The sequence below is a fragment of the Euwallacea similis genome, chromosome 2, assembly GCF_039881205.1.
Source record: "Euwallacea similis isolate ESF13 chromosome 2, ESF131.1, whole genome shotgun sequence".
Lineage (NCBI taxonomy): Eukaryota > Metazoa > Arthropoda > Insecta > Coleoptera > Curculionidae > Euwallacea > Euwallacea similis.
The window spans coordinates 2,530,197-2,546,978 of NC_089610.1; the positions used below are offsets into that span (position 1 = coordinate 2,530,197).

At 35.0% G+C, this 16,782-nt stretch overlaps 2 protein-coding genes across 5 annotated transcripts in view; both read right to left on the reverse strand.

Annotated features, from left to right (window-relative positions):
* The window catches only part of CadN (Cadherin-N), a 286,639-nt gene that overhangs the window by 256,482 nt on the left and 13,375 nt on the right, over nt 1–16,782 (reverse strand). The gene's annotated exons all lie outside the window — the stretch shown is intronic.
* LOC136419531 (piggyBac transposable element-derived protein 4-like) lies at nt 10,332–12,399 on the reverse strand. Its single transcript, XM_066405949.1, has 2 exons — nt 12,272–12,399; nt 10,332–12,218 (listed from the first exon to the last, which is right to left on the reverse strand). Exon 2 carries the CDS (start codon nt 12,213–12,215, stop codon nt 10,332–10,334), a length of 1,884 nt encoding a protein of 627 aa, XP_066262046.1. The 5' UTR covers nt 12,216–12,218; nt 12,272–12,399.

Here is a 16,782-nt window from a genome sequence, read left to right on the forward strand (position 1 = left end):
ATTATCCACCCTCCAGTTATTAAATTTACCACTAAAGAGGTCTATGTAGGAACATATTAAAATTTATGATTCTGCAGAAACACGGTGTAGCAGCTGCATAATCGCTTTCTGGAAACAGGCAAAAAAAATAAAACATCCCCTAAATATGAAAAATACCGAACCGTAAGGGACTGAAAATCCTTCCAATGTATTTGAAAAATGTTTTGTCGTAGACGGGCAAAAACCTCGCCGTTCGTGTAGACGAAAATTTCCATCAACTCAAACATAGCTTTAAACTTCCCCTTTTACTACAATAGTCGTGATAAAGGGAAGTAAATGTGTGGACTTTTCTTTTCAATAGATAAGCAAAGCGTGATGTTGTGTTACCCCTACAGCCTAGAAATGTACTTTCTTAAAATGTAAATTAAAGGGGATGACAAAGGTTATTCGAGATCAACAAATGTTCAGTGAAATTGACTCTAATCAGAAACGCAACCCCAACTTGATTCCTTAACACAGGCTTGGTTAAACGCTTCCTCTGCTAAGCAGATAATTAAAATTTATGACGTTAATTTATTAAAGTGCACAGGTTCAACTGGGACCGGTCCTAATTGCATTTGCCGGTAGCAGCCATTTTCCCAGGGACAATAGGAATTAACACGGCATGCACTCGGTGTCTGATGATGCGTTTTCTGCCCTCACTTTACAAACTTAGACATAAAATAACAAATAGTTGTAATATTTGAACTGTCAAAGGATGTATATTGTACAACCAGGATATATACAGGGTGTAACATATTAGCATGGAAATATTTGAAAGAATGATAGTAATCTGCAAAATAATTTTAAAAATGCTAATAGAACCATGATCAAAAACGCACCATTTTCGATATACAGGGTGGCAAAGTTTTACATTTTTTTTCTTATTTTGCGGTTTTTCCATGTATAAATTGAGTTCAATTTTTGAAATTTGAAATTTTAAAAATCAAATTTTGTACAACTATTCTCCTTAAGATCTTTATATTACTTCAGATCGTTGATAATTGATGATTTTTTATTCCTTAGTACCTTTATATCCTTAATTTGCATCGATAGACATTTTTGCAAATTCTACGAAAATAATGAAAGATGCGAAAATAGTACAAAAAACCAAAAAGCTAAAAAATTGAAGAAGGAATTTAAATTTGGTATCAGCATTCGTACAAGGTGTTCCAAAAAAAAATACAAAGCACAAAATAGTAAATGTCCAAAAATAAGTAATATCGTGTATATGCATACCGACGATTCTGACATTTTGTTGCAGAGAATCTTAAAAAAAATAAGTGTAAGCAATTTTAAAAATTTAACTCAAGGCATACGTGAGAAAAACGCAAAATATGAGAAAAAATGTATAACTTTCCTACCCTGTATGTCAAAAATGGTATGTTTTGTTACAATAGCTTCATTAGCACTTTTTTATTGTTTTTCAAAACACCATCGCTCTCTCAAATATCTCCATGATAATATGTTACACCGGTTATAATAAAAGCGGATCCAAATTATAATGTACTGTGACGGGGGTAAAAGTAACTTTTTACTTTTTAACTTAACGGGTTTCTTGATTTCATTCAATATCCGGAGATTACACTCAATTGAGATCAGATAGTACGTAAAAATCTGTTTTTTCATATCATGGCTCTACAAAGAACGTTTTTACTTTTTTTAAGCTACATTTCTCTATACATAGGTGTTCTCTATATTTCAGTGCTTATCATTCTAACCCAGACACCTAACTCAAGGAATTATTCACTTTCTAAATTAATCAAGATCCGGTTATAAACCTTCACAGAAACTCTCAGCTCTCTCCAAATATATTTCCCCCATACAGACAAAATTTCTGAGGTTCCACCCATGCAGCTGACTCAAGAAATAAATGAAAGTAATTTTCTATAAAAGGGGGAATATAAGACGGAGTGTTGTTGTTCTCATCCAAGCAGGAAATGTCTGAGATAGAGCAATTCTCTAGAAACACAATTTCGTTAAATGTAGATATAACTAAGATGTGAAAAGAGTTGGATACCTTAAATTTCATTCATTATAAAATTAATTTCCTCAAGTATCAGCAAAATCAATAAATCTTCACTTGCTGGGAGTTTAGCCATGTTATCGCATGTCCAAGAACTTCCCTCTCCCTCGACAGATAATTTATGATTCATCCTTATTGCAATATCAATCAATACAACTAGTAAAAGGGCAATATTCCCGGCAATATATTAGCAATATTCCCCAGAGGAAATGGGCCGGGGTGTATGTTTCGAATCTTCGGAGAGCCAACTTAAAGCTATAGCTTCTATCAAGTTTTGCAATATTGATGAGCTTTGAGACGTGCCAAGAAAAACTAGCAGTTTTATGGAATGCATTTATAAGAAAAATTGATCAGATAGCAAAATATTTGGTTTACTCATATACAGTATATAAATGAGCAGACAAGTCCGAATTTGGAAGCTGCGATCGATTTCCAATATCTCACCGTTTGTCACGTTGTAAGCACCTGGTTAGAAGAATTGTCCCATTGTATGCATAGCGCACAATGCATATGGCATTGTGTACTTTCGTACTTTATGTTGCAAGTCATGGTATGTGACATTGATGAGTCCCAATCTGATGGGAAACTCTAAGGGCTATATAAGAATAGTGCATGTTCAAAAGCTGCTTCACTATAGATAATGAGATAAATTAATATTTCCTGTGTTACTCAATATTTTTTTAATTGCCAATAATATACAATAATTATAAAGAACTTGTATGACATGGCAGTTAATAACGAGTGAAGGTCGTGAGAAAATTAACAAATTTAGTAAAAAATAATAATTAGGTAAATACGTCGGAAGGAAGTCATAGTTTGGTGCCTTTAAAGGAAAATAACACTTTCTTTTAGAAGCAGAGCCGCAATATATATGATGCAAAGCGTATCAGCCATAAAGTAATAACTTCAATCTTCCACGCCTTTTCTTTCCTCATTTTGTGCCGAAACTAAAACGATATCCAATAAAACGGGGATTTAATATGCCGAAGATGTTGTTTTATTCATCGAAGCGATTCCTCTGCCACCACGCAAATACCAAATTTATTTCCCAAAAAATTGCAGTGCTGTTTGGAAGATGATACAGGCATATTAATTTTAAACTATTCTTTGAAACTGATTCACTGTGATGGTATTCCGGAACCAATGAGAAGCATTCTTCAGTGCCATGTAATATCATACATCAGCCCATAATAAGACTATAAGCACGTGTTATACAATATTACTACAAGGCAAAAAGATAATAACACGTTAAGTAGAGGTACCCAAGTATTCATGGCTCTAGTTTTAAAGAGATACTTGGTTTTGGATTACCCTTCTGCCGTAATGCATGCTATTAGACTTATTCGCCAGAGGGAAATCGATATGGTGAGATACGTGTAAATTACAATCCATCTAGGAAGCCAAACGGGAAATTTTAAAGTTGGAAACCGTTGTTAGTGTTCCTTCACGGTTATATATCAATTTACATTTAGACGATGTGTTTTAGCTACTGCTATGTATGTGAACTATCAATAGGTTGGCGAGTAGTATGCGGTTGGTATCCTCAATTGGTACGCCTTGTCTTAATTTTACCCAATAAATGGAACGAGGACAAAACTTACCAATTTCAAGTACCCGATGCCTGCCAATCTCTAGTCTAAATCACATGAGAATGCTCCTTCAAAACCATAAATTTACAAGATAATTTGGCAAGTAGAAAAACTGTAATGAGTAGTACTTGCAAAAGAGCGAAGAAAGGCTACATTTTACATTGAATGCTCTATGGAATTTTCCATTAACTATGCCTTTCCAGATAATTCGGTCATCTAGCTCTGAAGTCAAGTTTGGCATCCCTATACCTCCTCAAAATATGGAATTTTACAGATATCACTTAAACAGAACTACAATCATTTTACACTATCTTATTGAAGGGATTTAGGTTTGTTACAGTGCAATTACATATTTTGATTCGGAGAATATCCATAGTCAACAGATCAGTTGCAAACTGAAAATCTCAAATTAGCAACTCTTTGGTAATATTTATTTCCTCGATAATATAACCAATTCATTTTTCCATTTTTAAATAACCGTGCATGAATGCTGGAGAAAGTCTTCATCTGCTCACTGCAGAATACCACCAATTCCACTGTCATCAGAAAAAATTCTACCTCAGAGAATACATTTATGAGCCCTTACGTCAAAAACCAAAAACCCAAGACCCTTAAAAATACTTGGAGGACACTATCAGCGACCCTAATGGATCGACACCCTAACGGACCATAACCCAAATTAACTTCACTAAAGAAGCTTCAACTTCGAATGATCATGTTGCGGATGAGATTTTTGTGAATCCAGTAAAAAATTCAGAGATAATTTTTGATAAAAAGAGGAAAGTGAATAATGCTAGAGAATCCTCAAAGGAAAAGTATATGAGATAGTTGTAAATTGAATTAAATTGCCTCTTTAAAAATTCTTAATCTGCAAATCAAGTTGAAAAACAACTCGGGGTATTACATACTACAGAGTTTGAAAAATGCCTAAAAAGAATGTCATCCCTCATGTTCATCGTTTAATTCATGCTAAATTGATTACTAAGAGTACACCCTTACTCCCTAATTACAAACATTTTCACACCATTCACACAAAATTCTAAAACGAAAGTAAATTTGCTCGTTGAAAATTATTATTAAGTGCTTCTACCAGATATGTGTTTATTCCATGAGATGCATCTACTATCAAACCTATCCTGATCTACCCTCATCTGGCCAAGAATAATTTAATTGCATTCTAGGCTTTATGGTAGATTGTTTGTAAACTAATTTCATACATATTTGGTTGTTTGTTGGATAAATAATGAACCCTAATGGGCAAAAGCCCCATTAGTATGATTTTGTACAGTCAGCCATATCTGGAGGGAATTTAACTTCAGGTTTAGTGCAATGCGATAAGGTAAATAAAATTGTGTGAGTTTAACAATTAGCGTTTCATTATATTAGACGCATGCTAAAAAAATACAGCCCAAGAGATTTAAAGCTAAGGAAATTGATGTACGATCAGATCCTTTTTTAGGGAGATCCTGCAGAAAATTGTTTTTCTTCGAAGGGTATAAAAAAAAATTGCTTCCCATGGGATTGGATCAATAAGTTTTACCTCGTTTCCCTCTGTTTAAAACGTAGAAAAAAATATATGAACATGAAAATTTGTTGATTTTGGATTTACAAGGCACCTTACACCACTCTAATAAACATAGGTTCATAAATATGTTTTATCGGGTTGAGGCTGATTATTATTTTTCTTTTTTAGTTTGGGAATAACACCACACATAAGTAAAGGTTTCTGTAACACTGAAATTATACCCTACTGTCAATTAAAACGAACTGAGAAAAAAACGGAAAATTCGCCAAAAAATGGAACGATGAATCCCTACTAAGGTGCCACTATTAAAGAAGCGTCAAGTCGAAGAAGGTCCATATATTTTATTTAGTTACCTATGTTTAAACAAGGGGTCAACTTCGAACATAAAAAGAAAATACACGCTAGCAAATACAACTCCGACTAATCACCAATACAGATAATAAAGTTTTAAACAAAATAAGTTAAATTAAATACAATAATTAAACACTTATCTCAAATAAAATGATAACATGACTCATATTAAAAAACCTTTATTAAAAGGTGAATGACATTTTCAGTCAGTTTTAACTGAGAACAGTGTGCAATTCCACCGTTCTAACAACCCCAACTTGTTTCTAAGACATTACACCCACTCAACATAAAAGAAAAAAAGATCCATAAAAATCTTTGGCATGACGAGAATAATGCTGTGCTAGTGTAAAATTACATGACACTCTAACTCGTTTATGTAAAGCCTTTTGTGCTGAGGCCACGTCTGTAAAACACACTCACACTTCCCATATTATTCATACTATGCCCAAGCTTTAAACTTATTTTAAAATACGAACATTCAGCTCCTGTTCCTTCTCAAGAAGTCATTGAGATGACGGATCGTCCAGAGAATGTTATTGTACATGTTTCGAATTATCGCCTGGCTTACATAATGTAATTGAGTATGAAGTCATAAATTTCCTCAGTACTAAGTTGAAACACCAGAAAACTATATCCATTATTCATTTCTCGAGAAGCAACATCCAGATAACCCAGATTGACAAATGGCTTATGAAGAAAATTAAACGGCCTATCAAAAAACAAGGCAAGTGATAAATGTTCCTCATTTCTGTCGCTTTCGAAGCATTTTGAGTGTATGTTTCTAGGCAAATCACAGACGTCTCCTGATAGAGATCATAAAATAATGACTGAAATCAAATAACGGTCATCACGAAATGAACGTGAATACCCCATAGGGCCCACTAAAACTAATACGGACATTGCATGTCCATTTTCAAATCAGGAAACCAATCTTCCTCGCTTCACATTATATTATACAAAACGGGAATAGAAACAAATACCGGCTATGCACGAGTGCATTTTAAACACAGTGAAAGAGTCAGACATAGATTTGTGCTACTTGGGCACAACAGATCAATGGGTCCCCTCATCTCGAAATGTTCACCTCATTTTATCTCCTGAATATGCACCACTGACTGCATTGTCATTAAACCACTTGGCCTTAAGCCGTTAAGCTACTGTTCGGGTTTGATTTGAACTAAATTTACGATACGAATTTCTATATAAAATTATTCCAGCTAGAAACCGAGACTTTTTAAGGTCATAAATCGAAGCCAAACGGCATTGGTCCTGGTCCCTTTAATTTCGGTAACAATAGCGACGTGCACGAGACTGTGGGGTGAGTGCACCCCATTTACACCCCTATACAGCAAAAAGGGCTTTCTACTCGTGCGATGATTAAGGGAGTTTTGCCAGAGAAAAATCGCCGATAGAATCAAATAAAGACTCTGGATTATTAGTTTTTCAGTGGTGTAATAAAATTCCGGCTTTTGTTAAATTAACATCGAATTGAGTTAAAAAAAGGGAAAAAGACCAAAAAGTATTTCCAGCAATATAAATACAATTTCCACAATTGTTAGGGAAAGTTCCTTCAGATCAAAGCCACCAGATAATTTCACCCACAAGAGTGAAAATATGGGTAACATGTCGGTATTTGTATTACAAAAGAAACGTCGACAGTGACTAGTCAAAATTACCTCGACAAGGCGCAAAAAGATAAGACAAAATGTCTCGATTCATCAAGAAAAGTTTGTTTGAGAAAGACCTCACAGCAACAAAATGCGACTTACAAATTACTCACTTCGTATCAGCAGCACGTCAGTGCTGCACCAATGCAGCTTCATATCTTAACACATCTCGCAAATTGACCTTTTAATCTGGATTGATTTATCTTTGTAATGATGGGCCTGCCGACGCATTAATGGAAGTGCTCAACCTTAGCTTTAAGCCGACTTAAATACCAAATACTGAGTTTGCAAAATACCCCATGAACAGTGAGGAGACACAATGGGCCTGCAACTAGCTTTGATTTTGAAGACCTTTAACGAACTTTGCCTTGTAACATTTGGCGTTAACTGTTTGGTAACTAATTGCTATCGATTTTCCGCTTGAGAGATTGGTGTAAATCAAAACATAAACAAAGCGTAAATCTCAAATAATGCTTTAGCTGAAACTGATTTTATCGTCCGGTGATTTGCAGTTTGCGTACCTAAATTAACCCGAAATATCCCGTTTTTTGAGGTCAAAGAACTGTGGTGTGTGGTTAAATTAAAACTCAAATCCCAATATAATCAAATTCTGCCCCAGTGGCGGATGTAGAGGTAAATGGGACTCAATGTAAAGTAAATTTATTTGGCGCATTATCTTCCTGTTGAACTAGGTGTCCGCCACTGCTGACAGTGCGAATCCAATAAGTCTGTACCAAAAGAGAGGAATACCAATGCTGGACCGCCAGAAAGAGTAACAAACCTGGCGCATTACACCGGAACTTTTCACTTATTTTGGTTGAGCTTATACAGAGCTAAGGAACAGTTGCGCAACTATTATACAACAGTTTTAAAATGTGCAATTCGGAGCAGAAATGACGTCAGCTCTTATTTGAAAGGTGTCATGTTATTCAGCATAACTCTCAACCCTTGCATAACTGTTGACTCTGCCAAAGAAAGCTAATAATGGCAACATCATTACGGTATCACATTCTCTTAAGATCCCGCAAAAAAGCATCCTTAATTTTATCCCTGAAAATTAAAATATCGGCTTTGGCTGGCAACCCTGCTTCCTCCGAAGTCATAATAAAATGATGACGTGCGTCGATTTTTGCATTTTCATAAAAATAAGTAACATATTTAGAGCGTTTTTTTTATTTATTGATCATATGGGAATTTTGATATTCCTTACGATCTGGTTTGACCCTAAACTGCCTGGAAATATCCACTTTTTGAAAACCACTGGCGTAGTGGGTTTCTCAAAACTTTCACAATTTTATGTGATAAAAAACTCGAATTTATTAGTAAATTTGTTGTGTAGTTGTTTGTTGTGTGCACTTCCTTAGCACGACCCAATTTGTCCATATCAATGGCACTAAATTAGGATCAACGAGTTATTAGTTGTCAATGAAAATCAGTGGTTTCCTGCGTTCTCCAGCGCTTCTATGGTTTTGAATGTTAAATGAGTTTTCCCAGGTGTTACCTTCTTCTATATCACCCGAATTATGAACTTTCAATATTCATGGATATCAACGGCGTATTTCATTCTCTCGTTCTCAACGTATGTATCTACGAATTTCCAAAAAAGTAAGTAACAAACGACGTTTTCCTTTTCGAATTGTTTAATCGTTTCACTGGTATCCAATGACTGGGTCAACAAAGTCAGCAGTTATGCAGCAATTACTTGAGAGTTTTACTAAATTAAAACGTATGTTCTGGAAATTATATAGAATTTTATATGTATAGTCAGTAGAGGATGTGCGGAAACTGCCTGCAAACTATAATGGCCGCCACTGTTCTTTGTCTATTTCTACATTTTGTGATGGAATTAATATGTTAGCAATGAAATTCCTTCTAAATATGTAATTCTGGGACGTAACGTGTGCCGGAACATTTAAGGTAAATAGCTTATGTTAATATAACCATTGGCACCTTAAAACTAATGCAACTAATAAAATAAATAAATCATTTGCCTTAATATCAACTTATCTTTATAGGCGATAGTCCGTATATCGCAAAAAAACGGCACATCTCGGCAACGTTGCCCTACTACGACACTCTACGCTCGAAAATCAAAGAACGTCCAGACTTCGTGAGTAAGCCCCGCGTCTTCCCGGCTTTATTGATTTTTCCGGCGAATTGTAACCAACCACGCCTGTGTCCGCCACCCCCTCTACCCCACCACCTCGACAACGTCACGGGCACAAGGGCCTCGTCAAAAGGAGACTAAGTTAGAGCGAGAGGGATTGTTAAGTGGGGGTGGACGATGTTGTCGGCTTGTCCTGAATTTCTCTAAATCTCACTACCAATTTGCTTCGCTCCCTCAATTATTTAAGAACGACTGACGTTTAATAACCCGATGGTTCATGCTCTGATTAAATGTTTTTTCACGATAATTTTTTCGATAAATCATAAACTGCATTTGCATATTGATGTATCGTGTTTCTCAATGCGCTTTATTCCCACGGTTACACAATCATCATTAAAACGTTAGCAGGGTCGATCGCAAAAAGGCCCATAAACTTATCATCATAACGATCTCTTTGTGGTTAGTGCCATTAGTGTTCGCATTCTCCGCATTACGGTTCCATCGATCTTCGTTTTCGACTTTTGTGCTGTTGCTTCCTTCGCTCGGTTGGATAGTTTAATATGGAAAAAACGGATATTTGGCTAGGAAACTAGCCGTTTTTGTTGTTTTGTTTTAGGACAAACCTTCTAAAATGGAAAAGTTTGTTTTCTGTTTTGAAATTTACCCTCCAAAACATGTTTTGGAAAGTGTTTTAAAATCCATGTCAATTTATAAGTTTGAAGTTCCGTTCCCAAGCAATTTTAGGGATATGTTTCTCACTATGTTCTTGACGTGACCCAGTTAAGTGCGTCCATTTCCCAATTATGTTTTTTTATTTGCGAAACTTGTATTTTCTTTTCGAGCATGAATTTCTTTGGGAATTTTCCCTTAACCCTAGAATACTAATGTGATTTTATCACACGTTAATACTAATGTGTCGTAAATTTTACGACTTTTCCTAGAAATACGAAAAACTCATAAAAAAAAATTTTTTTTAATTGAAACAAAAGTTAACCTATACTCTTTGGTCCCTAAGGAATATAATTTCATGTTTGGTGTTTAATCACTTTTAATCCTGTAAGCATTCCGTGCAAGATTTCCCGCGGTGTTCGCCGCACATAGCATGTTTGCAATGAGTGCAGTAAATGGTCGTCATTCGCCTTAACCTGCTGGGACAATAGTAACATAAGGTACGTTTGCCTTCTACTTGAGTGGCGTTGTCAAATCTTTTTTCGATTTTGAGGATTTCTTGAATAGTTTGTCGAAGTTTGCGGCGTAAAGTTGTACCACTTAGTCGATGTTCCATCCAAGGCCTGGCAAGCTGGTGAGCTAGGTGAATCATAAATTGATATCGACGAAGGGGTTTTTCACCATTTTTCAAATTGTTACAACAATATAATACATACGAATTGACACAGGTTGTGTTTACCATTCCGTAAAAAATGCATAGTGGCCACCGTCTAGTTTTCCTGCTACAAGACATGTTTGAACACATTTGATCAAATGTGTCCACACCGGACTTTGTCTCATTATAATTCAAGATTATTATTGGTTTATTATTTATTTCCGAAATTTCTGCCCCTTCGTGCATAGTGGAAAGCAGTAATACTAGCTTATTTTTTTTAGGCATATACGACAATAAAGTTTTACTTTTGTCAAAACAAAACATTGAGGATTGAGGCTTTCTTTTTGCAAGTTCAAGCATTTCGGGTGGGATTTCTTTTTTATTTTTTCTAATTGTTCCAATGATGGTAAGTTTATATGGATCACTCAATAGTTCATCTGCTATCCCAACGGAGGTAAACCAATTGTCCATTGTGATATTTCGGTTTGTTCCATGTACAGATTTAGTCAACTCTTTTATGTAATAGTTAGATAATGGTAACCCTCCTGTGTGCGTGGATTTTCCCAAATAAGGACTGGCATCGATCATATATTTCGAGGAAGAGTCGCAGAGCATAACAATTTTAATTCCATATTTTGAAGGTTTATTTGGAATATACATCCTAAACGGACATCTGCCTCGAAACCTCAAGAGTTGTTCGTCAATCGTCAAATATGATGAAGGAGTATATGATGTTCGGCACGTTTCGATGAATGTATTCCAGATTTCACGAATATGAGCAAATGCGTCGTTCTTTAACCTTTCCGTTCTTGTCTTCTTGCTGTCAAATCGTAGGCAATTTACCAGGAAAATAAACCTCTCACAACTCATGCATCCTTTATAAAAAGAGCCAGAGATTGTGCTATCAAACATTTGTTTGGCATTCAAATGGTTATCCTTCTTGACGGCAGTCATTACTAGAATACCAAACAATGCCAATAGTTCCATTTTAGATAGTATAGATATGGTAGGCGTATTAGAAGTATACTTTTCTGCCTGTTTGGCAATTTCTTCGTTGGTGTGAACAACAATTCTATTCAAAATATCCTCCGAAAAAAAAAGCAGGAAATAATCAACAATTTCTGAACACACTTCACCACCAACTTTACTTCCTGATATGAAATGGACTATATTTCTTCTTGCTGTCCTTTTTGATAGTTGCGGCAATTTTGTGGACCATTTGTGTCCATTTTTTCCTTTTAGTCTTATTGATTTTGGTTTTATTATATTCCTTTTTCGTTTTAACGAAGCCGCTATAATAGATAACGGAATATTTTCTTCAGATGATGTACTACTCTCTCCGTATATTGGATTGTCCAAAGGTTGATTAGCAATAACTAAATTAGTCCCGTTTACATTATCTCTCTCATTGTTTACTTCTTCCCCAAAGTCACTAATGTTACTGTCAGTTGATTTACTTTCAACCTCCAAACGATCTTCTTCTTCCCACTCATTATCAATTTCATCACCAGACTCTAAATATGAATCATTTTGGAAATCGCCATTCATAATTCTTTGAATTTCATTTTGCAGTTCTTTGTCACTCAAAGGCCTATTGTTGGATGCCATTTTCTATAAAAAAACTGCGTTAGTGCAAAAAAGAGACATGAAAAACCAAGCTTTACCGATTATACTAATTTTTGTCTTTTCGTAAATATTTTACGCAAATACTAATCACTCGTAAATTTTACGACGATCACACTATTAGACGCATGAAACAATTAGCCAGCAAGATACCGTTTCATCGACGTTTAGCTTCGCAATAATCAGGAAGGTACTGATAAGTAGGCGGCACAGGATCAAACGGAACCTTACGAATTCGGACTAAGAAACCCGAGCGTCGTAAAATTTACGATACATTAGTATTCTAGGGTTAACCTTGAAAGTACTATATGGAAAGGACAAAAAGGAGCCTTTCTAGTAAATGACGACATAGACACACTTAATCTCCAAATCTCGCATATTTCCTAAGCTTCATAAAATATGTACAATTACTCCATTTCTAAATTATATAATTTGCTAAATTAAGATTCAGGCTTAATTCTGGTTACGAAAATCTGTTCTCCACAAGATATTATTAATAATTTAGCTCAAACTCTTTTCAGAAGTTTCGTTTTCCTTCAACTTATCACATAATCTTCTTCACTCCTCATTTTCATTAATGCACAAAACACCATTACAAATTATTAAGTACCTATCCGTGTTTCCATAACTACCAAAAGGGGCTTAGTCATTATTATCCTTTAATAAAGCCCAACCATTAATAAACAACTACACCCTTTTCCTCGTGCCTGTTCCTAAAAATTTCGATAAACAAAAGGACTTGCCTCTTAACAATGAGAAAAACTCCGACCGAAAGCGATGAAAGATATTTGTCGCCGGGATAATCTCTTGAAAGCATTTCAAGAGTGCATGTTCTAATGAGAGCACCGTTGTCTGTTTTTCAGTTTCAAATTTTTTTTTCTTGGAATTTATTTTCAGCTCTGAATTAGTAATTCATTAGGTAATAATTGCATTAAGAATTGAGGGGACTTGAAAGCTTACACAAGAATCATAAACAAAAAGCTGCCGCAGACGCACAGAACGCAGCTGTATAGCCTCTCCTTCTCCGGATACAACGGACCGTAACTTTAATTGTGGGCTTTATAAATAGAAAAATAAACTGGAATGCAATGCACCCACTAGACGACACAAGCTGGGTCTTTAATTGCCTTCAATGAAGAATGAGAACAGTGGGCTTTCATAATCTTTAACATGGAAGGTGATCTGATCGGATATTCAAAAAAATATCTGTTTTTTCCCACTCAAATCGTGAAACTTTTCTTTGGGCTAGACGACCCCTAATCAGCCTTCCAGAACGATTGAAAATTGCCATGGCAACTGACACCTAAGGGCCCTTGTCAAGTTAAATGCAGTTACTGGCGGCGAGAAAGTTCCTTTTCATCCGGTTTTTGCCTGACAAACTCGAGAAAATGGGGTTCGAATGTCGAAGGTTTAGTGTCGATATACAAAAAACTTTTAGAGGATATAAAATATTGAGCTCTTTTCTTTGTGCCACACCTAGAGAAAATAATCCACATATACCTAAACAAACAAGAATGCGAGATGCAGGAGAAGCAGACACTATTCCACGCTTGGGCGATTTTCTTCAAGCCCGATAATTGGGCTTTTCTCCCACTCAATTTGCATATTTTGCCGCAGGCTGGCCCAGGAAATTGCCGAGGAAATTCTCCGATATTTTCCTGAAATTTATTCGAGGAGCTTGTGTCACGGATGTGTTTTCCACTTGATTAGATAAGAGTTTGCTTTTAAGCTACAGTTAATAGATTTTTAGTCACAAATAACTGATTTGCCGACCCTGAGTCTGCATATTCATTCAGTGTTTATTTGTGTAGGCAGAGACTAATTTAATTGAGTCAGAAGCACTTCAAAAGATAGTTTCAATTCAATAAAATAAACCGATTTAACGTTTGAATGCGACATAGAAATATTTTGATAGTGATTTATAGTTTTGCCTGTGAGTACTGGAGGAAATAGAATTTCTTCAAAAAATTACTTCAAATTCCGGTGTAATTTTTCCTACATAAATAAGCACCTGTAACAGTCCTGCCTAGACGTGATGGTCGTGAGATTGTCGGTTTTTCAATTGGGGCTATTATAGTTAATCAGTTTGATACGCTTGAACGTTTGCGGCCAGCAGATACGAACCATAAAACAATGATGACAGAAAATGAAGAACGATGTGCAATGAAACAGGTTTGAATAATAACAGAGGAAAAAATTCTTCACATCTTTTATATTAATTTATTAATATTTTTCTTAAGTAATATGATATTAAGCCAAAGAAGCACAACATTGCAGGCCAGTTTAGGTTTGGTTCATACACTGGAGCAAGAACTGTGGAGGCTGCTTTAATTTACAAAAATTACATTACAACTTAATTTTTACGGTAACTTTCAAAGCTGTAATTGCACTTCTAATATCCGACAACGAGAAGTGTTGAATCATCTGAGTAAATGAGGAGTTTTATACGTATAAAACGACGCGAGAATCATAATAACCATAATTATACTACGATACCCTAATGAAGACCACCATAATAATTACCGAAGATTAAAAGCAAACTGAACAATTCTCTTATATAAATCATGCAAATTGTAGGTATAACAGACCAGAGACAGGATAGAGAAAAGAAATATATCTATAAAATTAATGGTTAAATTCCAATATGAAACAATTCCTTTAGAAGAATATAATAGTCAAGGTTTTCACCTTAGTCTCTTTAAATGGAGGAGGATGTCTATGAAGATCATACACAATGGAGGTGTCAATTTATCAATCCACTTTTCCAATATTCAAAAAAAGAAAACATCAGACATGATAACTTTCACATCCCTATACGGAAAATTTCTGGTATGTTCAATTAGTTAAAAAAATCTGTGAGATCAAGTGTTAAAAAAGATATAACGGAAAAATTAGATTAGTTTAAACTACTTAAAAATATGCGAAAAAGGACAAGTCTTTCTGAATTCTGAGAAACAAAAAAATTGAGAGTTTAAGAAGTAATTTTGCAATAACTTAACTGACTTAATTGACTTGAACCATTTCCTGACATTTTCAATGCCTTTGATCTGAAGAGACTTTTTTCACACATTTCAAAGTAACTTGAAACGACCTGGTTTTCTGGTGATACTAAGTTCCCTAAATTAAACAGCTTTTTTCTTTTTTTTAGCATTAAGCTCAACCAACCTAATCTGTTTTCATAGATATTTTACACATCTGTTCTGACCATATTTTAGATCACATGTTTTGAAGTGACATGAGATAACATGATTTCTCTCCGCAGATTTTGAGGCAATCAATATCTACCTGACTTATTAGACTTTTACCCTAGATATCTTTACGTAACGAAACAGACCCGACATTCTTCAATTTGTGAAGACAAAAAAATCAAATGCTATCTTCCCAGAAAATTGGGTTAAGAATTAATGTTATTTACAATTCCTAAGATTCTTTAATAGTCCCAATTGTCCCGAATGAGAAATCTTTACTAATTAGAATTACCCAAAATGACAAACTATCAGACTTCTGACTAACCCAAACTGACCTAATTCAGTTTAGCGATTTTAAGCCAACTTAGAGCTGCCGTTAACGAAAAGTTTTCAGGGATTTACTCGAGGAATTTACTGTTTCTCGATTAAAACGAATTAAATCGAATTAGATTTTCTCAAGATTGACCTGAATTTTCAGGATTTTTGGCTAACCGTAACTGACTTCAACGAGAAGTTTGAAATCTTTGTTCTACAATGAGAAGCCAGATTAGGAAACCATACCATGGATGATAGCGTAGATTAGTAATGTAGCTTCGAAATTAGCCATGAGGCTACAACTAAAAGTAAAGAATCATCTGGAAGTGATCTGTAAGGAAATTTATTCCTTAAATCTTTAAATCTTCCAAAATTAAGTAAGTAATTTATTTCTAAACATTCTTATAAGGACAAGCTTGTAAGTTATAAGTTTAGTAAAAACTATGTGCCAGTAGAATGTTATATAGCTTACACCCAACGGGATCACTGAACCTGTCTAAAACACAATGTAGGTTTATGGAAAGAAAACAAAACATGCATATTATGCAAACATGTAATTAACCACTTTCTTGGCCTCCATGGTCATTACATCCCTTACAAAATTACCAATACATTAATGTACAATTTACCCCTTAGGATAAATTTTTAACGGGGTCCTAGCCTTGAATTGTAATTTTTTTCTTTACAAAATACTGTACGATAATCCATCAAATCTGCTATTTACATTTATTCAGATTTGAAAAATGCTCAACGATGTATCTTCGTGTCATTCAAAGATAAATGATCCGAAATCTCTGCGTAAAATGAACCGACAAGTCTTATATTCAAACATTAATGTTACTTAATTGCACGCCTGTGTTTTTCAATAATTGTGATGACTGAATGAATGGAATTGCGCAACACTTGTAACGAATTTCCGTTTAGATTTTGTAAACAATAAATGATTGGAGGTTTCAATACTACAAGCATAGAGAGAAGAATGCAATTAAAAACTGCTCATTCTGGAATAACATGAAAGAAACGAATTTTGGAGAAACATAACTGTGCTT